We start from the raw sequence: 25,062 nt of genomic DNA, 5'->3' as shown, positions 1-25,062 counted from the left end.
ATAAAAACAGATAATGTGTCTTCAGACCTATCTCAGTGGTCTTAACATTGGTACCAGGATGCTCAGGATCAGTTGGTTCTCTGAACTCTGGTTTTGTCTGACAACTAGTTCACAAATGTGAGGGAAGTGAACGGATGACAACATCATTATCATGTGGTTTTCCTGTTTTTGTGTCGCTGCTTTGAATGAAATTAGAATCTCATTGTAAATGTCTTTTCTTTCTGTGTGCTGTGCAGTACAGATCGCTCTACATGTGTGTTGTTTTTCTCTGCTCTTTTCTTTACTAATGCTGTGTTGCCTGTCTCTATGTTGCGTGTCTCTATGTTCTGCTGCCGTGTTGCGTGTCTCTATGTTCTGCTGCCGTGTTGCGTGTCTCTATGTTCTGCTGCCGTGTTGCGTGTCTCTATGTTCTGCTGCCGTGTTGCGTGTCTCTATCTTCTGCTGCCGTGTTGCGTGTCTCTATGTTCTGCTGCCGTGTTGCGTGTCTCTATGTTCTGCTGCCGTGTACACTGACAGTAAAATGTATTGTCTTCCTCTCAGATATCAAAGACTCTTTGATGCAGGCCCTGGCCAGCTATGTCTGCTACCCACAATCCCTTAGGGCAGTGGAGAGGATCCCAGAGGAACAGTGAGTGTTCATTCCTCTGATTGGTCAGACCATATCATCCTTACTGGTTCTCTCATACACTCAGTTAGATGATGTGGTTTTAAAGGAACTTATCAGCTGTCCAGGTTCTATGGAGAAGGGTCAGTCTCAGCTTCATCTCTTTCTGTTGTCTTACTTAAACTTTGTTGTCTTGAATTAAAACCACCAGCTGGCTCAGGACAGCAGACTTGGACTTCTCATAGCTCGCGTCATTCAGTCCAGTCTCTAACCCTTAACCTTATCTGTGTACTTCTGGTACTATATGTGTGTGGTTGTACATGTATTTTTAGTGCAGTGAAGTACCCCTCCTCATATCCAGCTGCGATGATGTTGTGATTTCAGACGTGTTGCCATGATGAGGAATCTTTTGGCCCCTTATGAACAGAGACCCTGGGCTCAGACCAACTGGATACTGGTCAGACTGTGGAGGGTGAGCACGTACACGTTACTGCTTCTAAAAGATGTATTTCCTTAACATCACACCTACACTAACCCTAACTAGAAATCCACATTAAAAGTGTTCGACATCAGGTCACCTGTTGGTAATTCCATTAACACAAAATTAGTTAAACTTCTGGGGTATTGATCAGGTCAGTTAGGTAGCAGAGGGGGTTGTTAATCAGTTTCAGCTGCTTAACAACAGGTGAACTAGAGGGGCAACAATGAGACAACCCCCTAAACAGGAATAGTTTTGCAGGTAGAGGACACTTCCTCATCTTTTCTGACCGTTTTTACTAGTTTTTGCATTTGGCTAGGGTCAGTGTCACTACAGGTGGCATGAGGTGATACCTGGACCCTACAGAGCTTAAACAGTCAGTCCAACTCCTCCAGGATGGCACATCAGAATGTACCATTGTCAGAAGGTTTGCTGTGTCTCCCAGCACAGTCTCAAGGGCACAGAAAAGATTCCAGTAGACAGTCAGTCTAGGAGAGCTAGACAGGGCTTCACTTAAACCATCAACAGGACCAGTATCTGCTCCTTTGTTCAAGTGAGGAACAAGGTAAAACATGTAAATCAAAGAGAAGAACTTTAAAGTAAAGTACTCTAGGAAGAGCTGTTGTCCTTTCACCATCGTGAAACCACTGAGCTGAAACGAGCCTGGGATCTTTTTATGGTGATGTGCAGGGACCACAAAATTAGGTATGTGGATGAAATCCTTGGATGAATTGTCAGACCCTACATTGGCGCAGTGGGTCCTGGGGGCTAGTGCATACAGACAGTTCCTGGAGGATGAAGGAATTGATTCAAAATCTGAATTTAGTGGAAACTGGTTGTTGAGGTAGTTGAAGTGTTGTTTGAAGTGATGTTTTTACTTGAAATGCTTCTTCAAAACACAATCAAACACATCGTCTTTGCAAATTTTATTAACAAAAAAATAAATAAAAAGATCACATGTACATAAGGATAAACAGTCTTTGCCATGACACCCCCAATTGAGCTCTGGTGTTTCCTTGAGATGTTTCTACAACTTGTTGAGTCCATTTGTGGGAAATTCAGTTGATTGGACATGATTTGAAAAGGCATACACCTGTCTGTATAAGGTCCTACAGTTACTAGTACATGTCAAACCAGACCATGAAATCCAACGAATTGTCTGTAGAACTCTGAGACAAGACTGTATCAAGAAACAGATCTGGGGAAGGGTACAGAACCATTGCTGCAACATTGAAGGTTCCAATGAGCACAGTGGTCTCAATAAGCCATAAATGGAAGACGTTTGGAACCACCAGGACTCTGGGAGACTAGTTTCGAGACAAAGATAAATGCAGCAATGTACAAAGACATGCTTTATGAAAACCTGTTCCAGAGCGCTCTGGACCTCAGACTGGGGCGACGGGTCTTGTTTCAACTCTGTGAAATATCCTGAGTTTATTTCTGTCGCCCGTCAGCCTCAGTTAACGTAACATTGTCATGTGTCTTCTCTAACGCATGTCTGAACTCAGTGCTGCTGTTTTTCAGGGCTGTGGTTTTGGCTACAGATACACTCGGCTGCCCCACCTCCTGAAAACCAAACCTGAGGACGCCAACCTGCCCAGTCTGCAGAGTAGGTGTCTCTCTCTCTCTCTCTCTCTCTCTCTCTCTCTCTCTCTCTCTCTCTCTCGGAGTGCATGCTGGGAGTGAGTGTGTTGACCGGTTGTTGTTTCTAACTTTCTCACATTTGGGAATGTTGTAAATATTTGTTGGGTTGTGATCGTCTCTGTCAGTTGTGTGTACATAGAACAGTTTTTTTTTTCCGTTTTTTGTGTGTTTTTCAGTCGACCAGTCTTCGGTATTAAAATATCCTATATACGGTGGAGGAAACCTCAGTTTGGCGAGTTGTTGGACACAGCAGCATTAAGTCTGCTGCCAGATTGAACAGTGCTATGGTGATCTCCATGGACCAGGTGGATAAAGCTAACTAATCTATGCAGGATAAAGACCACAGCGTAGACACTGGGTTGATTAGTGCGACTCTTGATTTGGTTCTAGACACAAACGGTGAACAACAAACTGCTCCACTCCAGGGAACGGACCTGGAGGATGCAGACATGAGTAATATGAGAGCGATCAAACCAGTCCTGAAACAGAAAAGGAAAACTAAAGGTGTGAGCAGTGCGGTTCAAGCTAAGAAGAGTCAAATCGCTAGAGATGTTGACTCAGCTTTGACCTCTTCTCAGTGTGAGCACAGTGACGATTGTGACTCTGACTTCAGTCTGGCCTCAGAGGGGACAAAACCTGCCTCACATGAAAAGATGGCCTACTCCGCCAGACTGATTAAACAGTTCTTGCAAGACACCAAAAACATGAAGGGTGTAAAACTAGAGGAGCATTTTAGCAAAAAGAAAGGCTTTTATGACTTAGCCATGTCCTACCTGAGGTCCAATGAGGATGGTGTTTTTACTGACCAGGAGGATTACAGACTTAAAAAACTAGTGCTCAAAGTTAAACGAGACCTTCATCCTCATGACGACAGCAGAGCGAACGATGAGGTTTAACTCATTCATTGTCCCACTTGTTGTTGTTGTGAGCCTCTTTCTTCTCTTCATGAATAACTTTAAGATTGGCTCTTTAAACTTAAATGGGTCCAGGGAGATGAAGAAGAGAGCTACAGTGTACGAACTGATACGACTGAAATGTCTTGATGTACTTTTGGTGCAGGAGACTCATAGTGATGTGGGCAACACTGCAGACTGGAACTGAGAATGGGGGGGACAGGTCCTCCTGTCATGATGGTACCAACAATGCGGGGGTGGGTGTATTATTCTCTTCTAGGTTCATTCCCTCTTCATACACAGTAGAAGAAGTGGTAAAAGGAGGCTGCTATTAGCTCAGTGTGGACAGTTCAACCTAGTGTTCAACCAACAAACTGAACACGTGCAACTCTGAGGTTTTTCTGTTTGTGGGTGGTGATTTTAACTGCACACAGGATGATAGAGGAACAGACAGTATACGTGGTCTTGCTTGCGAGATAACATTATTTTGCTGGCTAGGTTAGATCGTTTTTACTGTTTTCAGCATCATTACAATGTTTTTAAGGGTTTAAGGACAAGGAGACTCTGCATGGCATAGACAGGAAGTCACTTTATGTTCTGTTTGTAAAGGTCGTACATAAGAACGGACTCTGTCACAGGGCAGACACTGTAATCTCTAATCCTCCCCTGACACCTCCAGCGCTGTTGCTGTAGCACCGAAGCCTGAGCCCCACTGAGGAGCTGCGGACGGGAAAAAATAGTAATTGACGCAGTCATATTTAAATATATTGTCCAAGCGTTGCTCTGCTGTTTTGGTGGATTGTTTTAACATGACATACAAAGGGTCCAGTCTTTGACGTCGATAGTCCATAACACAATACGTATACTTTCCATAAATTCAACAATTTACCAACAAACAGACCTGGCATGGCGGATGAAGAGCAAACCGTGAAAACACAGAGCGCATCAATGAGCAGCGAAGCGCTCAAAAACTGTTAGCTAGGAACACCTGTGTGTGCGCGATGGTTCCTACCTACATATGTATATGTAATGTTATATAATGTTCCTAACATATAGTGAACCACACCAATTCTCACAGGATTTAAAATGGCCGTTAACACGTTTGTGTCCATTTTAAATCCTTTCTGTTGTTTGATTGAACCAGTTTTTCGTTGCTTCTTAGTGTAACAGGCTGTTTATTTAACGTTTTGGACAGTCTCACTTTCTCTTCCTCTCTGTCCTTCATCTATTTTTCTGTCTCTCTCCTCTGCCTGTCTCTCTCTCTCTGATTTTTGTTAAAATGGACAGTCTCACTTTCTCTTCCTCTCTGTCCTTCATCTATTTTTCTGTCTCTCTCTTCTGCCTGTCTCTCTCTTCTGCCTGTCTCTCTCTTCTGCCTGTCTCTCTCTCTGATTTTTGTTAAAATGGACAGTCTCACTTTCTCTTCCTCTCTGTCCTTCATCTATTTTTCTGTCTCTCTCCTCTGCCTGTCTCTCTCTCTGATTTTTGTTAAAATGGACAGTCTCACTTTCTCTTCCTCTCTGTCCTTCAATCTATTCTTTCTGTCTCTCTTCTCCGTCTCTTCTCTCTCTTTATTTTGTAAAATGGACAGTCTCACTTTCTTCCTCTCTGTCCTTCATCTATTTTTCTGTGTCTCTCCTGTGCCTGTCTCTCTCTCAGATTTTTGTTAAGATGGACAGTCTCACTTTCTCTTCCTCTCTGTCCATCTATTTTTCTGTCTCTCTCTTCTGCCTGTCTCTCTCTCTGATTTTTGTCAAAATGGACAGTCTCACTTTCTCTTCCTCTCTGTCCTTCATCTATTTTTTTCTGTCTTTGTTTCTCTATCTACCTTTTTTTCTACCTTCCTGTTTTTTTGTGAGTGCTCCAGTTTCATTTCACAACATCTTTCATGAATTTCCATAAATAAATAGAGGCCATGGCTACCTGTCTGCAGCAGGTTTATTTTTACTATATCTCTGTTTGATTTATGGCTTTAATCCTCAGTGTCTGTGTGTCCGACTTTGTTTTAGATGACAGTAACATGACAAAGACTAAGATGTAAACACAGAAACGTGCTGTGTGAATTGAGTCGCCTTTCTAAATTAAATAAAATGACAGCAGCAGCGTGTTTCAGTGTCTTCAGCTAGTTATAGTATAAGGTCCCAAATGTCCCAAACTGCAGAAATCTGATAAAAAAGGTTCACGAACAGTTAAAGGTTTTATTGGAAATGTGGGGTGGATTGTGTATTGTTAAGATCTTCGCCCGGGGTTCAAAGCTGTGTCCTACCTCCAGTAAGGGTCTAGGCAAGAGCTCCTTACACTTAACCTGTCTTTACCTTGTACCTCACAGTAAGTCGCTTTGAATAAAGGTGTCTTATAAATGACTAAATGTACGTTCCACGTGAAGCTAAGCTAAGCTCTTCCTGCCCATGGGCCACATCTTCTCCACCGTGTTTTGCTTTAGTAATTAATTTTCCTTTATAAGCCTGTTTTGTGTGTCATTGTCCTCTTTGGTTCAAAGCTGTTTCTTTTTCCACTTAATTGTGATTTTCTGCTTTCTCTCTCTCTCTTCTCGTCTCTCCTGCATGTTAATTGACTTTCATCCGTGTGCCTTCTCATTTCCATGCCTTTCAGGGGATCTGTCCATTGCTAGTTTCCAAAGTAAGTTATTATCCATCACTCCCACTTTTTGTTCAGTGTTCCTTCATCTCCTCAGTCTACATCAGTAGTTTGTGTAATAAGTACATTTTCCGACCCACTCTCCCAGGAGAAGTTCCCCACATTCCCCTTATCGACACAGCCCTGTGATAGATTTTTTTTTCTGTGCCCCCATATCCTCCTTTCTTTTGTTAAATCTATTAAATAATGATTTATTATGTTAGTGGTTGAATGGACACAAATATTCACACGCTATGTACAGATATCTAATTATTCATTAATTTGTATTCATGCATTTCCCTCGGTAACAAACTATATACTAGAAGAGAATAGTGGAGATACCACAGTTGTTAAATGTACTTTAGGGACCAATCACCAGACGGCTCTGATGCAGACACTAATGTCAGTAATTAACTTCAAATTAAACCATATCAAGCTCAGATTCTGTGAAGGTCACAGAATCTGATGCAGTAAAGCTGCCAGAATATGGAGAAACACCTTCAGGATCCAGTGTAAACATGGCAGATTGCTATGTAACGTTGGCAGAAAACAGTGCAACATTACCAGAGTGCAGTGTGAGGTTGGCACAAGGATGTATAAGTGAAAATATTCAGTTCACCGTGAAACATGCAGTAGTAGAGAAAACATCTGTGGCTTGATCATTGACTTGATTCTTCAGTTACCAAACAGTCTGATATCGGTTTCTTTGGATTAATCCTATAACTGACTGTGGTTACTGCAGTACAGGACAGAGGAGCTTTTCCGGCAGCTGACACTTTGTGATCTCCAGATAATAGACGTGAAAAACAGAGCAGATGGAGCCATGTTATTGTTGTGGGCTGCAGAGAAGAAAAAGGAGGATGACAGCTATGCAGATTATTAGACTTCATCAGCTCTGGACTCCACGGAGCCTGAAACTCCAGAGACTTTTTTCACCTCTTCTAATTGTCTTTGTTTGTCCTCCCTCCTCTGTCCTCTTTTCCGCCTGTTCTTTCTTTCAAACATTTTTACTGTTAAATTCACCTTCAACCTGTGGTAGATTAGATCTTTTCTGTTTGATCTTACGCCCTTGTCTTTTGCCTTTAGTCTCTGTGTTAATGGACACCTCTGAATTACAGTAGCTATGGGACGTGACTGGATCATTCACATCACACACAGCAGTGTTACGTCACCTTTCCTTTTAATTACCCTATTGATCAAACTGAGGATAATATATACATTGTAATATATACAATTATATTGTTAGTTCCCCCACCCCTTACATAGGGCGGAGGAATTGAAAGGCAGAAAGGACCTCCTGTGGTTCTCTGTGGAGCATTTAATGTTAATGGGTCTTTGACTGAACGTGCTCAGTTTGTTCAGCCTGTTGGTGCCTGCCACCTTCATGTTGCCGCCCTAGCAGACCACAGCATAGAAGAGCAGCAAGTTCCAACACTAACAAGTTAAACTGAAACATTTTACCATTACAGAACTGCAGTAAAAATGCAACCACAAGGGGGCACGGTGTCATCATGTTCCCGTCCCAAATCTGATAAATGCAGAGGGTTGGGTCAGGAAGGCCATCCAACGTAAAACATGCAAAACCAAACGTGAATTATCAGCACGACTTCCGTACCGGATCAGTCGCAGCCCAGGTTAACGACAGAATTGCAGTAAGGTACATTTGTAAACCTCCCCTAGGAACAAGTAATCTTTGCTTTAATCATGAATAAATCAACACTTCCTATGTTCAGTTCCACCTGTGGTCAGCGTGTAACCAGAGGACTTTTCTGTCATTACTCATAAATGTTTGAAAGTGAAGCTGCTGTGTGTCGCGAGTGATTCCTGTCTCCTGAAAATGATGATTGAGTGAATAATGTGTTCCTCCAGTCGTACATCTTCCATCTCCACTAAGAGAATTTAACACACACCTAATGGAAGACAGAGTGAAAACAAATTCATCTTCTAAGCAGGAGTTTTCAGTGGTGGATTCTTCATGTAGATTTTATTACATGTAATAAAAAGTGTATTTTTGCTGAGGTGGGGCTGAGCTCTACAGGAACCAGTGTTTGTTTTCTAACTGCAGGTAAAAGAGGAGAGAAGCTGAGTGACTGAGGTTTGACTGTAACTGACAGAAATCTGTAGAACTTGCAGTCATGGTCGCTCCAGCTGTTCATCTTTCCAGCTTTTGCAGCATGAGACTAAATTTCTCCTGCTGGGTTTTAGTTTGATCAGCGGTCTTCACTCTGAGCTGCAGCTGTGTGTGGAGCACAGCGGATCTCAGGGGGGTTGGACCACCTAATTAACATCTGTCCAGTTTTTTCATTTTCTCCTGACTCTGTGATCAAATTTATTTTCATCTTCTCTCAGTAAGATGTTGAAGTCGGTTCATTGTGGTGCATTTTTACTTTGTGCGTCTGTGGTAATGATTGTTTGTGGATGTGAACACAGGTTGCAGTTCATCTCCTGACACAGTTCAGCAGCTTTTCCACCCAGTGACAGATTCATTATAAAGTTTTCTGCTGAGCTTTTCTTATTTTTTTGAACCAGAGGCAGCAATGGCTTCATAATGTTTAGGTTCTTCTTGTTTTAGAGCCGTGTCCGTCACTGCTGCTGCAGAGACACATGGCAGAGCTGCTGAGTATGGACAAAGACATGGCCGCCTCTTTCCTCAACAGTGTCCTGAACCAGCTCAACTGGGCGTTCTCCGAGTTCATCGGCATGATCCAAGAGGTGAGAGAGAGGGGGAGACTCCTCTGTGAGCAAAGGGCTGCTTCTGACATGTTTGTCCTCTGTGGAGACGTCTGGGTCTTCGCTAACACATGGGTTAGTCGCTGCAGTTCTGATGGGCGGCCTAACGATGCATGATGCAGCTCACATTTAAAAATGGAGGAAGGCATATTGTTTGTTTTCTTCTAATAAGATTATTTTGGCATTTAGAAAAATCCGCAGTAAGACGCTGTGGATCATCCATCTTAACAGCACTTGGTTTTCTAATTCATATTCTTGTGGGAACATCCGGGGCTTTAACCACAGCAGCGTCTTTTATTGTTCCTTCAACAGGCCAGAGAGGAGCAGAAAATACTGAGCAGGAACACCACAGAATAATACTTACAGTTACAGACGTGTTAAAGAGCAACAGATGTTTCGTACGAACACATTAACAACATGCTTATATTTGGAACAAAGTACTGCAACATTTTTAAGTTCTCACAGAGATATTAAATTTAAAACTCCCAATATGAACGTGATGGTGGTGTTGATTATGATAGCCGAGATATCTCAGTGTAAAGCAGTTGGTGTCGTGGCTGAAACGCACTAAAACTACATAAATACTCCTAAATTAAATCCAAGTCCACAATAACACTTCGGTGGATAAAACAGTCACATCCGACTACAGGGTTAACAGGAGTCAACACACTCGACCTGAGCTGTATCAGAGTTTGTCTAAATGTTAAAACTCTGTGTACACAGATACACAGGAATACTCAAGCTAATACTTGTGCTTGTCTCTGTCAGATCCAGCAGGCGGCAGAGCGTCCAGAGAGGAACTTCGTGGACACTCGTCAGCTGAAGGTAAGAACAAAAACTGCACAGGTCGGTCGAGAGTCCCAAGTCTAGTTCCAAGAGCAGCACATCCCAATTCCAGACCAACATGCTCCAAGTCTAGTTCTAATCCAGAGTCCAGTCCCAACTGAGACCTAAGCATCTGATCATGTGACCTGTTAAATAGTTAGTTAGGAAATACAGCGACTTTATGGAGGTTTGAGTTTCTTGCTTCCAAACGATCCCCGAGTACCTCGATCTAATTCTCCTGTGACTTGTGCTGGGGACTCACCTGCCTCCCGCAGGTATCAGCTGCTCTGTTTCTGATGCAGAACCTTGTTCTAGGTGTGTGCCACCTGCTTCGACTTGTCCGTCAGTCTGCTGCGTGTTCTGGAGATGACCGTCACTCTGGTACCTGAGATCTTCCTGGACTGGTCCCGTCCCTCTGCAGAGCTGCTCCTCAGACGACTCGCTCAGGTAATTCAGATCAGGATCCAGGAAACCGGTGTGTGATGGATTAAAGGAAAATGATCCCCTTATTGAGCTGTTGTGGGACAAAAGCCACGGGGCTGTTTCTGTGTTATTCTTTATTTTTAATTAGACAAATCAGCTGCTTTAAACAGAAACGGTTTGTACAGTCACCGCACAGCCTGTTTACATCTGGTTCTGTTCTGAAATCAACGTGACGGTACAGTAAAATACGTCAATAGAATAAATCTGTTCTGTTATTCACTGTTTATTTAGTTAAGTCTTTTCCTTGAGAAGAAATAAAGACGTTTAATGAACACGAGTCCTGACCTGTGAGCAGGGAGAAGCAGGGAGAAGCAGGGAGAAGCAGGGAGAAGCAGGGAGAAGCAGGGAGAAGCAGGGCTGCTGGAGGACTTTGTTTTTTTGTGCTCAGTGTAGCTTTACGCTGCTTCTAGTCTCATGCAACAAGTGTCGGATGTATGTTTCACTGTCAGGCCGTGTGCACACTAAGGATCATCACCAGGCCAGAACAACGGAGGAGGAGGCTTCCTTTGTTCCTTCTGGTTTTGAGGGGGCACTTAGGAGTCTTCAGCTGTTATCAATACAGACGGCCTTACTTTAGCAGAGAGCTGCTTATATTTGAACTGACCAATCAGGGGCGCCCGTCTTACCTGTAAATGCTGTGTGTTGTGTGTGTGTGTGTTTCCTGTGCAGCTGTTGAACCAGGTGCTGAACCGAGTGACTGCAGAGAAGAACCTGTTTGATCGAGTCGTCAACCTGAGACTGCCAGGTAACCCTGACCCACCCCCTAACCTCAACCTGGTCAGTTATTGATTACAGTTGATAATAAGACTATAATAACATCATCTACACATTACACTGAAATATTTTTCACCTTATTTTGACCTACAGTATTTTATTATCAGACACCAGTTAACTTTTCAGTGTAACTGCTGTAACTCTGTTCCCTCAGGTCACTGTAATAATTAAAACAGACATTTGGGTGATTTTACTGTTTTGGATTCACTTCACTTATAAACTCTTGGCAGTATCGTCACTGTGTCCTCAGCTGTCCAGCGTTTCTGTAGCCTAACTAAAATAATCTCTGTTCATGACCTGCAGGATGTTGTCAGTGCAGCATCTCATGGGTAATGGTGTAAATCTGTCTGTGTTGCAGGGCTGGAGAGTGTTGACCACTACCCCATTCTGGTAGCTGTTACAGGAATCCTGGTTCGAATCCTGGTGGATGGAGACAGACAGGGGTAAGACGTCTCATCTCCACTTTGTGTTTGACTCCCGCACTCAGCTGCTCGGAGACGTGACTGCAGAGGTTGTTCTTTAAAAATCATATATTGTTGTGTTGTTGGCTGCTTTATTTCCAGTAATGATTTAGAAGGGTAAAATAATTTTTTTTCAAAGAAAAGCAGAAATATTTTTGTAATTCTGGTAAAACTGGTGCCGGAGCAGCAGCTGATGTTTGATTCTCACAGAACGGGACACAGTGAAGAACAGAAAAACCTTCGACTTGGACTCATCAATAAGCTGAGCTGTTTCCTTCTTACATGTTTGCAGCAGTGAAAGCAGAAACTAGCACTGTGTCGGTGTAATGCTGGTTTTTATTAGTTGTGACTGTCGGGGATCAGAGACGTTACAGTGACCAGTGGAAGTCGTTGCTGTCAGAGGTTCCTGAGACCTGATGTTAGAAGTTAGACTCTGACGTGAACGTTTGTGGTTCAGCTCTAGACTCGTGCGTCAGGGATTTTCTTACTTGTTCTAAAGTGTTTGTTAGTTCTTCAGCTCAGTGCTCGACTCTAACATGAGTCAAGAAAGAAAATAAGCTCCATCTTGCAGTGTTAATTATGATGATATTAAAAAATCCAAAATTCGTCTGCAGCCTGTGCTTCTTTAAAGATAAACTGAAGCTTGGAAGCTTCAAATGTTACAGCTGCTCCTCTGGGGTCCACACTTTAATTATACAAATTGGAATCTCCGTCAGTTTTACAGTCTGTACGACAGCAGCGTCCAGCAGATTCCTCCATCTGATGGATGGGACCAGGTCCTCATGAAGTCCTCTAGTTTCTCCTGAAGAGGTGGACGGTACCACATAAGTTCTCCTAATGCTGGACTTCAGACTAGAACATCCGGTACTTAGTCACACTGAAAAGCCTGTGGACAGCCTGTGTGTGGTTCGCCCCCAAATGTCTCCCGGTGCCTGTTTAGAGGTCTCAGAGTTGATGGTTTGTGGTTCGCTGTGCCGACTTTAAGTTAGACTTTAAGTAGAATCATGAAAAGAAATAATTATTATTCATCCACAACAGGTCACACAAGCTCGTGGTGTGATCAACATGGTTCAGGAAACAGCTTAATGTTAGATATGAACTTGGCCCAGACGAGGTTCTGCTTCTCTGTGACAAACGAAGACAGATTTAGTTTGTGATTCCTCTAAAGGGAGTTTTTCCTCTCCACTCTTGCCTAAAGCTTGCTCAAATGGGATTGTTGGGTTTTCTCTATAATTTTTTGTATAAATATTTTCTGTAAGGTCTTAAACCTTACACTGTAAAGTGCCTTGAGATAACTTCTGTTGTAAATTGGCGCTATACAAATAAAATTGAATTGAATTAAATTGAATTGATTATATAACAACTCCCATTAGTCAGGATCAGTCAAACACTTTGGTTTGGACAAACAGAGCAGTCCCAGCACCTGTAACAGGTTCAGGTTCAGATGCTGTTATGAGCCTGAGGACAAATGGAGTCTGTCTGTTGTCCTAGGAGCTCCACTCTGTCACACAGTAACTGAAGCTGATAAACTTGATCTGTTGAGACCAGGACCTCCAGGATCTGGATCAAATAGCTCCGGTTATTTTACAGGGTCACAGACAGATTTAATCCTCAGTTACAGTAAAGACAAGCAGATGTCAGAGCATGTTAAAGGACTGGACTGAGACCTCGGTGTGTTTGATTCTACAGTTTAATCTGTAGTATTTCATCAATATGAAACTAACAAGATGCATGATTGAAACAGAAGAAGGTATCAGGAGCTTTAAGGACAGGAGTGATGTTTTCACTGAGCCATATTACTGAACCTGTTTCTGGACTCTGCAGCGTCTCGTCTTTACTCTCTGGGTCTCTTTGTGTTTTTTAACTTAATGTGCAGTGATGTACGTAATTAGTTAATGCCGTGAAGCTCGTTTTTCCAATGAGGGGAGGAAGAGGCAGCTTCTCTTTTCTCTCAGTCACCTCTTGCCCTCTGTGGTCGTCCTCACTGTCTTCAACCAGCAGTCATTACTGAGTTGCTGAGCTGGTTGATCTGGGAGACGGACACAGCCCCCAGGCCTCACCTGCTTCATTGAACTTCTTAAAGGTTTTTCTCAGCTTTGTCCCGTCCACTGCTCAGCGCGGAGTCTGTGTTTATCTCCTGCGTCACACCTTCAGCTCGTATTTGCAGCAGACACATGTTTAGTATTCCACTGTTGTTCTCGGGCCACAACAGGAAGTTGATTGATTGTCTGTCCCTGTTCTTCGCTGCTTAAAATCTTTGGATCAGCACTTTGAAATCCTGCTGCTTATCTCTGAGTCACAGCACAACGATCGTGATCCATGGAAATATATGAAGCTGCTCCGGCGTGCCGTGGCGTCCCACTGTGTCTCTCAGATTTCTTGTGGGACAGCTTTTGTTTAACTTTCTGTGTGTGTTATGTTGTGTAAATTAACATTTTAAATTTAATTTAACCAATTTTAAGTCTCAACTTTATTCTTATAATATTTAGTCTCTTGTTACAATATTCTGACTTTCTCAGACTCACCTTTAAAAAGCTGATTGACTCTTATTTATCTGTTTTTATCCAAAGTAACGTCCAATGAGGGAGTTCACTGAAAGTAAAGTGTCAGGAGAAGAAATGTCTCACCTTTATCAGATGTGTTTTGAATAGTGAAGTTGAGTTAGGATCTGGATCTTTTTCTGTGTGGTGTAGGGACCAGACTCAGGGACAGTAGAACATGTAGAGCTGGATCAGGAAGGTGAGAGTCTGAGCTTTGAAGCTGATGCAGCAGCTGCAGGAAGTCGGAGATATGAACAGTGGTGTCATTTCAGCTAATTAACCTGCATCAGCTATGCTGCGGAACAGGTAAACAAATCTAATACACGAGACGCTGATTTTTGTCTTTACAACACATTAAGTATACCTGGTCCTGCTGGTCATGACAGTCCAGCCCTGTACATAAGCAGTTCCTGGTTTTAGACCAGCAAGGACTTGGTGCCACTTTACCTGAATCTTATCACGCAAGTTTAACAACCTCGAGTAGAGCAGCAAGGCCACAGTAACGGGAGGCAGAGCACCGACCTTTCCTGTGTGATTGACTGCTCATGAAAAATGCTTCACAAACATTCAGCTGAAGTCGACGTCTCCACGCTGACAGATGAGCCAATTAAACTGCTCTGGACGATGTTTGAGCTTCCACTGTTGCTGCTTCTTGGTAAATTAGCATCTGCTGGTGTCCGACTCATTCATATCTGAATTCACAGTTTGGAGCGTGGAGCCTGGAGGTTGGTTTGTCTCCTTCCAGATGAACAAAATCCACCTAGTTATCTTTCACGGTGTCAGACTGTGACTTTCTGTCGCCGCTGCTGAGTGACAGCCAGACTCGGGGTTCTGCTGCTTTCAGTCTGAACATGTGACTGAGGGAGAAACAGGAGACGAGGAGTCTCCCAGATGTTAAAGTTCTGATTATAGCTGTTATTGTTGTGTGTGTGTTTCTGAATAAGACTGATGAGAGTTGTGGACCGTGGCCACCTTCAGTCAAACTGCACTTGAAAAAGAGCAGAACAAATTTACATATGAGAAAAACATGACGTGGGCCGTGAGTCCTGAAGAAGTGATTTTCTGGCACAGAGGGACAGAGACAGGTCCAGCTTCACTTTATGGACGACCTGCAGCAAACATGACGACTGGATCATACCAGAGTCTGGTCCAACAGCAACTGATCCCTCAGCCGTTTATTTAAATGATGGAAGAACAGACGTAGAATAAAAACTGAAAAAGCTGCTACATGTTTCTCTTTCATATTACCCATGTTTGTCTGGATCCAGATCTAGTTAGGACCACCAGCCATCTACTGACGCCCCACACACCAACCTGCTTTCACATCCATGTGTTGTTTAATGTTTCAACTTTAATGAGTCATGATTTCTTTTTTCTATTTTTCTTTTTTGTTGGGCTGAAACAGCTTTTAGTCTTTAGTTCTGAAACTAAAACCAACAAAAAGCTGCCGACGTCCCTGTAAATCCTCCTCCAGCTCCTCCGATGCTGTTTTATCGTGTTTGTTTCATTCCAACATGTTTCCAGAAAACCAGCAGGAAACATTGGATTCACAGACTAAACCTTTTACCTCTGATCGACTTCTTCTGACCTGAGTGTTTGTGCGAAGATGCAGCGTTGAACATTAGTATTTGGAGAGTTAAAGAGACGTGGAGCTCAGGTTTGAATAAGTGAGAGCTCAGAGGATTGGTTCATGTGTTCATGTGGTCCTTTAATTACGTTAATTAAATGTATTTCATTCTGTAAGTTTGTTGATTCTCACCTGTGAGCTGCAGGTTTTCACATCGTGTGTAATGACACAGAACACGAGTGTGTGCCTGTGTTTACACAGTGAGTGTTTCCGCCGGCCTCGCCCTGCAGGAGCCAGCTCAGCCTGCTGCGGAGGACACTAATGCTTTTATTCATTTCAACAATTACGTTACTGCTTGCACAGAGTCCATTAATGGGCAGGGAGCCTTCCTGTGGAATCCCATCACTGCACTATTCTGCTGCGCTGCTGCAAACGGCGTCCATCCCAGGCCATTAATTAAACTTCCAGACAGACGGACGGTGCTCCTCCTCAGTTGTTACCACTGATCACACAGCATGTTAAATCCGCTGACTGTTTAAAAATGTGGTAGTTCTTAATATTAGTCTTTAAATTTGAATCATTTCTTAGTTTTACATTTGTTGTTGCATTTCCATGTTCACAGGTGTTCAGTTCAGGAGCTGATTGTGTCACGTTTGGACCGACGTCCTGTTCAGAAGCTAAATGGTTGCTAACATTAGCATAGTGTGATTCTTTTGTCAACTTCTAGAGGAAGATTCAGGTCGACTATAATATATACGTTGTGTTAGCTGATGAAACGTCAACTTATTTCTCGTTAAAGTTTTCACTGATGAAATTAACACTCTATAAAACTATAATGAAAAAACACTGACAGCCGACAACATGAACTGAGCCGAGTGCACCAGCATCAGGTGAATTCACTGTCAGTTGATGAAACGCTAAACGAATGTCTGTTCATCACTGAAAGGTGTAGATAAGTTAATCAGAGTGAAGGAGCACGGCAGAAAGGAGGTTGGTTTGAACTTGTCTGATTTCATCATCACACTAATTAGAGCTGAATTTAAGGGAGATCAGCACTGACTAAACCCTAAACCCTACACTGAACCCAGACCTGCACTCTCACCTGCTCTCCCCACAAACGAACTTTGAGCTGGGTCAGCTGGACCTTTAAACTCTGACAGACATCCATCATCAGTGTTAGTCTACAGAAAGAAATGGATCCAACCAGTAAATCAGGTCTGTGCTGCTCTCTGAGGTGTAGACATTTGACTAAATGACGAACTGTTTCTTTAAATCAAACCACCAGCACATAAAAAGCAGCAGTTATAGAATTAATTTAAACTTTAGATAGCAAAACCTGATGAATCAGGTTTAATGTGCGTCTGTGCTCTGTGTTTGTGGGGTTGGACTCTCAGAGAACATCAGCGTGGTGCCTAACCGCTCCGCCCGTGATCGAACTCCGTCTAGAACTTATCCTGGGTTAGGGTTAGGGTTAGGTCCTGCCTCATACTGCACCATTAGTGTCCACACACAGAGCTGTTTACTGAGCACATTAGCATCGTTCTGTGTCTTATCTGAACCTGCTGACTCCACAAGGAACTATGTAAATAGAGCAGGACGGGCTGGACTGTAACTCGACACCAGCTGCAGACCCAGTTATTTTTCTATCTGCTGTTGGTGTTTAGATCAGCTCCACCTACTTTATGACCACATGAAACCAGCCTGCTCCAGTTTGGTTAACACACCCTGACGGCACTGTTGGGTGGAGTTAAACTTCTCATCACCTGCTCCATTCTCAGCTGTGTGTTGATTGTGACGAGATGCGACTGTGTCTGACAGAGAAACAAAAATCTGTGCTGCAGTTAAACCCACATAGATTCAAGTCCCCTGTTGGACAACAGATCTGATGTCAGTTTGTTTCTTGGTGGTTAGTGTACTTTGTCCTGTAACGTGTCTTTAACACATTCATGAGTTTACTGCAGAAATGAGCTGGTGCACTGGCCAAGGGAGATGTGTCGGTGAGGCAATGTGCTGTGATGCTAATGGCACATTGCCTGCTGTAGTTTGGAGCTTATCTTTGTCTGTTTGCTGTAAGACAGTTTAAATAACAAATAAACTGTGAAAACCAGAAATATTGTGAACCATCTTTAGTTTTTATTGACTGACCACAGGGGACAGAAAGTGAATCAGGTGCTGCAGAGAACACCAAAGCTCTGCATTTTAATGAACTACCCGCGGACACGTCCGCCGCCTCTGTCCAGGGTTTAATTGTGCGTTTTTCTTCTTTGCTGCTCTTCACACTAATGAAGTGAATGGACCAACGGTCGCCTTCTGAACAGCCTCCAGCTGTGTTCTGAACCCGTTTCATGTCTTTACTGAAGCTTTTGGCCACTTGTGCTTGTTCCAGTTTAGTTTAGTGTCCCAGTAAATCTCTGGTAGAACCATCTAACTGGATTTTCTCTTTCCTGAACACCTGCTCTGCTCAAACTGATAAAAAATGTTCTCATAATGAAACCAGGTGGGATATAAAAATAAAAGTCCCTCAGTTAGTGCGGCTCTGCTGCAGTCAGAGCTTTCTTCTTCTGATAAGTGTTGAAGGATTTTCCAGGTGTTAGTCTGTCTCTCAGCTTCCAGCCCGTAGCTTCTCTCTCTGTTCAGTCTGGTATTAGCGGTGGATTTCACGTGTTCATCACCTGCCTGTCTCCCTCTGTTCGCTCTGTCCACATCAGGATCAGGACTATTACCAGACCCCCCCCCCCCCCCCCCCTCCCCGTGTAGAAAATCAATGGTGCTAATTATTGTCCATTACCTCGGCTGAAAGACCCAGGATGCAGCTCACAGCCTTCCACAGATTAGATTGAGGCCGAGGCTAATTAGCTTAGCAGCTTTGGATCATGAGAGGCCTGAGCTCTGGGGACGTTGTTTCTTTCACCACACCACAATTTTTATTGGTCTGTGTGTGAGCATTGCTTCCCTGCTGAAGGGAGGGGGGGAGATAAATTGTTCTCATGTTCATGTCTCATGTTCTGACGTTCAGTTTATTTTAGAACATACCAGATATGTGAGAGCAGCTGAACGACGTGGAGACAGATCTACTCCGGCTTCTCCAGCAGGTTCCTGTGTTCAGTCCTGTGTTGATGCTTCATGGCTCCACACACAGTTCACTGTTAGCGTGGTGATTTCTCTCACGTTGCATCACTGCTGCCTTCTGTCACATCTTTTTATTAATGAGCAGAACTAAAAAAAAATCATCTGAGCATCTCTGAGCCTCTCCACAACCTAACCCTTCATTCTCCACACCACCATTTAAAATATTAAGTACAAATACACAGGTGTACTATCTGTAATACACAAGTATGTTTTCAGTTATTTGAGCTTTACGCAGAATTCAGCAGTAAAAGGCTTCTAGACATTAAATATTCAGCTCCCTGGTTTTATTCTAAACATTATCAATTGACCACAGTGTACAGACGTACTTGATACGTCACTGTTGGCCCACTGGTTTATGAGCATGTTAACATTCAGGGTCAGTTTGGCTTGAATCATCTGCAGCAGCTGCATTACCTGCAATAATAGATGGACAGATCAGGCCTGGTTCCAGGAAGGACTTCAGGTGGATTCTTGTGTCTGAACCTCCTGCCTGTGGTTTTATTGTTTGGTTGATACGGCAGGTTCTGTCTTCGTCCGTCCTGCAGGTCCTGTAACAGCTGCAGACTTGAGTCGTTATGTTCTGCTCCTGCTGTCTCCTATTGAATTCATCACAGCACCTCTGCTGTATAATGGGCTAGATTAAAGGCTGCATGAGACTCAGCCCAAACATGACCCAGTTCTCCACACCTTAACAGTAGCACAATGTGTATTATTTTGTCTACCACATTTACATCATTAAGGCTAATTAACACATCTCTTTGTGTACTGCACATAAGTGGTAGAAATATACAAACTCAGTACTAGAGTGCAAGAACTTACGTAAAAGAGAACTACACTACAAACAGTAGTAGCTCTTCAGTACATGCTGTAAAGTGTGCTTTAAGTCCAAACTACTGTGGATCCTACTAAGGATCTGAGTTAAAATGGTAAAAAAAGTGTTGTGTTTAAGTTAGTGTAGTGGAGTAATGTGAAAAGAAAATACAGTACAGTGCAGTACTTGAGTAAATGTACTTAGGTACTTCATAACTGATAATAAAGTTCAGTTCAACAGCAACACGTTTCTTTGTGGAGCCACAGAACTTTACTATGGACCTAGATTAATAATCATTAAACTAAACTTAGGTCCTTGTCTCTGAGCAGTGACAGTAACACTTCAATAATCTTCAATAAACCAGAAGACAGACAGTGAACAAACAGATTTTATTAACACAGCTGCTGAATATTACAGTGGTTCAAATGAAGTATATTACAGTGTGATGGTGACACGTGTTCACACAAAACATAAAGTAATTTTATTCTGAACCAGACCTTTATCTGATTATGTCTTTTTTAGTCACAGATATTAAATAATTTCATGAAATCTGTGTAAATAACGTATACATATGTTTGTGTTCCTCATCAGTCAGTTCTCTCCTTTATTGTTCTACATTTTAAACATCAGTGATCCACTGTCAGTGCTAACTTCCTGTTAGCATGTTAGCATTGAAACAGAGCGTGCTCAACAGGTGACGAGACTCAAATCCACCTGACAAAATAAATCTGTAAGAAGTGATTAGTTTTTGTTGAAACGATGATTGTGGAATGAAACACTTGTTCTTACAGTTTGATTTACAGATGTACAGTACATACATGTTTTCTCTGAGTCAAAGTGTAACTGTGACACAGTGCAGCTAATAAGACACAGATCCTTGTGTATGTGACTGAGGCTCAGGGACATGAAATCAGTTGATGGATCAGGGTCTGCAGAGACCAGGCAGGAGTCCACAAACGGCAGGTGTGTGGACTTTTCTGCTCTGCGTTTAGGGACACGTGTTGTCTGTATCGTTGGTAGCTGGAGCAGCGTGGTCAGCAGTGTTTAACGCTGACTAACAGTGTTCAACAGTGTTTAACACTGGTTAACACTGACTAACAGCGGTTCACGCTGACTAACAGCGGTTCACGCTGACTAACAGTGGTTAACAGTGTTTAACACTGACTAACAGTGGTTCACGCTGACTAACAGTGGTTAACAGTGTTTAACACTGACTAACAGTGGTTCACGCTGACTAACAGTGGTTAACAGTGTTTAACACTGAATAACAGTGGTTAACGCTGACTAACAGTGGTCAACAGTGTTTAACACTGGTTAACGCTGACTAACAGTGGTCAACAGTGTTTAACACTGGTTACCGCTGACTAACAGTGGTTAACGCTGACTAACAGTGGTCAACAGTGTTTAACACTGACTAACACTGGTTAACGCTGACTAACACTGGTTCACGCTGACCAACAGTGGTCAACAGTGTTTAACACTGGTTAACGCTGACTAACAGTGGTTCACGCTGACTAACAGTGGTTAACACTGACTAACAGTGGTCAACAGTGTTTAACACTGGTTAACGCTGACTAACAGTGGTTAACGCTGACTAACAGTGGTTAACAGTGTTTAACACTGAATAACAGTGGTTAACACTGGTTAACACTGACTAACAGTGGTTAACAGTGTTTAACACTGGTTAACGCTGACTAACAGTGTTCAACAGTGTTTAACACTGGTTAACGCTGACTAACAGTGGTCAACAGTGTTTAACACTGGTTAACGCTGACTAACAGTGGTCAACAGTGTTTAACACTGGTTAACGCTGACTAACAGTGGTTAACGCTGACTAACAGTGGTTAACAGTGTTTAACACTGAATAACAGTGGTTAACAGTGGTTAACACTGACTAACAGTGGTTAACGCTGACTAACAGTGGTTCACGCTGACTAACAGTGGTTAACAGTGTTTAACACTGGTTAACACTGACTAACAGTGGTTAACGCTGACTAACAGTGGTTAACAGTGTTTAACACTGGTTAACACTGACTAACAGTGGTTCACGCTGACTAACAGTGGTTAATAGTGTTTAACACTGGTTAACACTGACTAACAGTGGTTAACGCTGACTAACAGTGGTTAACAGTGTTTAACACTGGTTAACACTGACTAACAGCGGTTCACGCTGACTAACAGTGGTTAACAGTGTTTAACACTGACTAACAGTGGTTAACGCTGACTAACAGTGGTTAACACTGGTTAACACTAACAGTGGTTAACACTGACTAACAGCGGTTAACAGTGTTTAACACTGGTTAACACTGACTAACAGCGGTTCACGCTGACTAACAGTGGTTAACAGTGTTTAACACTGACTAACAGTGGTTAACGCTGACTAACAGTGGTCAACAGTGTTTAACACTGGTTAACACTGACTAACAGTGGTCAACAGTGTTTAACACTGGTTAACGCTGACTAACACTGGTTAACAGTGTTTAACACTGAATAACAGTGTTTAACACTGGTTAATACTGACTAACAGTGGTCAACAGTGTTTAACACTGACTAACAGTGGTCAACAGTGTTTAACATTGGTTAACACTGACTAACAGTGGTTAATGCTGACTAACAGTGGTTACCGTTGACTAATAGTGGTTACCGCTGACTAACAGTGGTTAACGCTGACTAACAGTGGTCAACAGTGTTTAACACTGGTTAACGCTGACTAACAGTGGTTAACAGTGTTTAACACTGAATAACAGTGGTTAACACTGGTTAACACTGACTAACAGTGGTCAACAGTGTTTAACACTGACTAACAGTGGTCAACAGTGTTTAACACTGGTTAACACTGACTAACAGTGGTTAATGCTGACTAACAGTGGTTACCGTTGACTAATAGTGGTTACCGCTGACTAACAGTGGTTAACGCTGACTAACAGTGGTTAACAGTGTTCAACGCTGGTTACCGCTGACTAACAGTGGTTAACGCTGACTAACAGTTGTTAATGCTGACTAACAGTGGTTACCGTTGACTAATAGTGGTTACCGCTGACTAACAGTGGTTAACGCTGACTAACAGTTGTCAACAGTGTTTAACACTGGTTACCGCTGACTAACAGTGGTTACCGCTGACTAACAGTGGTTCACGCTGACTAACAGTGGTTAACAGTGTTTAACACTGGTTAACACTGACTAACAGTGGTTAATGCTGACTAACAGTGGTTACCGCTGATCAATAGTGGTTACCGCTGACTAACACTGGTTAACGCTGACTAACAGTGGTCAACAGTGTTCAACGCTGGTTACCGCTGACTAACACTGGTTAACGCTGACTAACAGTGGTCAACAGTGTTTAACACTGGTTAACGCTGACTAACAGTGGTTAACGCTGACTAACACTGGTCAACAGTGTTCAGTGCTGGTTACCGCTGACTAACAGTGGTTAACGCTGACTAACAGTGGTTAACGCTGACTAACAGTGTTTAACACTGGTTAACGCTGACTAACAGTGGTCAACAGTGTTCAACGCTGGTTACCGCTGACTAACAGTGGTTAACGCTGACTAACAGTGGTTAACGCTGACTAACAGTGGTTAACAGTGTTTAACACTGGTTAACGCTGACTAACAGTGGTCAACAGTGTTTAACACTGGTTAACGCTGACTAACAGTGGTTAACGCTGACTAACAGTGGTTAACAGTGTCTAACACTGACTAACAGTGGTTAACACTGGTTAACGCTGACTAACAGTGGTTAACACTGGTTAACGCTGACTAACAGTGGTTAACGCTGACTAACAGTGGTTAACGCTGACTAACAGTGGTTAACGCTGACTAACAGTGGTTAACGCTGACTAACAGTGGTTAACACTGACTAACAGTGGTTAACGCTGACTAACAGTGGTTAACACTGGTTAACACTGACTAACAGTGGTTAACGCTGACTAACAGTGTTTAACACTGGTTAACACTGACTAACAGTGGTCAACAGTGTTTAACACTGGTTAACACTGACTAACAGTGGTTAACGCTGACTAACAGTGGTTAACGCTGACCAACAGTGGTTAACACTGGTTAACGCTGACTAACAGTGGTTAACGCTGACTAACAGTGGTTAACACTGACTAACAGTGGTTAACGCTGACTAACAGTGGTTAACACTGGTTAACACTGACCAACAGTGGTTAACACTGGTTAACGCTGACTAACAGTGGTTAACGCTGACTAACAGTGGTTAACGCTGACCAACAGTGGTTAACACTGGTTAACGCTGACTAACAGTGGTTAACGCTGACTAACAGTGGTTAACACTGACTAACAGTGGTTAACACTGGTTAACGCTGACCAACAGTGGTTAACACTGGTTAACGCTGACTAACAGTGGTTAACGCTGACTAACAGTGGTTAACACTGGTTAACGCTAACTAACAGTGGTTAACGCTGACTAACAGTGGTCAACAGTGTTTAACACTGGTTAACACTGACTAACAGTGTTCAACACTGGTTAACGCTGACCAACAGTGGTCAACAGTGTTTAACACTGGTTAACACTGACTAACAGTGGTTCACGCTGACTAACAGTGGTTAACAGTGGTTAACAGTGAATAACAGTGGTTAACACCAACTAACAGTGTTTAACACTGGTTAACACTGACTAACACTGGTTAACGCTGACTAACAGTGGTCAACAGTGTTTAACACTGGTTACCGCTGACTAACAGTGGTTAACGCTGACTAACAGTGATTAATGCTGGTTAACTAACAGTGGTTAATGCTGGTTAACTAACAGTGATTAATGCTGGTTAACTAACAGTGGTTAATGCTGGTTAACTAACAGTGGTTAATGCTGGTTAACTAACAGTGGTTAATGCTGGTTAACTAACAGTGGTTAATGCTGGTTAACTAACAGTGATTAATGCTGGTTAACTAACAGTGGTTAATGCTGGTTAACTAACAATAGTTAGTGTTACTAACACAGTGAGTGGTTCAGTTCTGGTTCTGTTATGGTCTTTGTCTCCTCGTCCCTATGGCTCAGTGTCACAATCAGTCCCAGAGTGTCCGACTGGATGTTTATCAGTCTGTACATGCGTGTGCATGTTGTCATGTTTGAATCTGGAGCAGATTTCCTCAGCTTGTGGTGGTCTCTGTTACCATGGAAACGAGGGTTCGGGGTAAATGGAGTCCGGATGGATGGATGATGGAGGGTGGGAGACGCCGACAGTCTGAATGAAGTTCTGAGGAAAAACATGGAGAAAGAGGAGAATGTGGAGGAAGTGGAGATCAGTGTGAAAGCAGAGAGTAAATGTTGGGCAGACAGATCTGAGGGGAAGAAAAACAACATGGGGCGGGGGGGGGATTAAAACAAGGGAAGGAAATAAGGAAAAGGAGGGAGGAGAGTGAGAGTCAGATGAGAAACAGGTGGAGCGATACTGTCAGTAAAAATGAAAGAGTCAACAACAACAACTTTTTTATAAAACAACTTTTTAGATTTACGCTAATG

The 25,062-nt window shown here is 42.8% G+C and overlaps 1 protein-coding gene across 4 annotated transcripts in view; it reads left to right on the top strand.

Moving 5' to 3' along the window:
- The window catches only part of LOC113155156 (E3 ubiquitin-protein ligase RNF123), a 108,481-nt gene that overhangs the window by 33,422 nt on the left and 49,997 nt on the right, over positions 1 to 25,062 (top strand). For all 4 annotated transcript variants that reach the window (XR_003298108.1, XM_026349710.1, XM_026349709.1 and 1 more), the window contains exons 29-36: positions 541 to 628; positions 989 to 1,076; positions 2,607 to 2,691; positions 8,829 to 8,968; positions 9,755 to 9,811; positions 10,127 to 10,258; positions 10,964 to 11,039; positions 11,427 to 11,511. Coding sequence is in view for 3 of the 4 variants with exons in the window: in XM_026349710.1 (XP_026205495.1) it covers positions 541 to 628; positions 989 to 1,076; positions 2,607 to 2,691; positions 8,829 to 8,968; positions 9,755 to 9,811; positions 10,127 to 10,258; positions 10,964 to 11,039; positions 11,427 to 11,511 (751 nt within the window). In the remaining variant the exon portion in view is untranslated. The remainder of the gene's footprint in view (positions 1 to 540; positions 629 to 988; positions 1,077 to 2,606; positions 2,692 to 8,828; positions 8,969 to 9,754; positions 9,812 to 10,126; positions 10,259 to 10,963; positions 11,040 to 11,426; positions 11,512 to 25,062) is intronic.

Source organism: Anabas testudineus, chromosome 5, assembly GCF_900324465.2.
Source record: "Anabas testudineus chromosome 5, fAnaTes1.2, whole genome shotgun sequence".
Lineage (NCBI taxonomy): Eukaryota > Metazoa > Chordata > Actinopteri > Anabantiformes > Anabantidae > Anabas > Anabas testudineus.
This window is presented reverse-complemented; position numbering and strand designations above follow the sequence as displayed.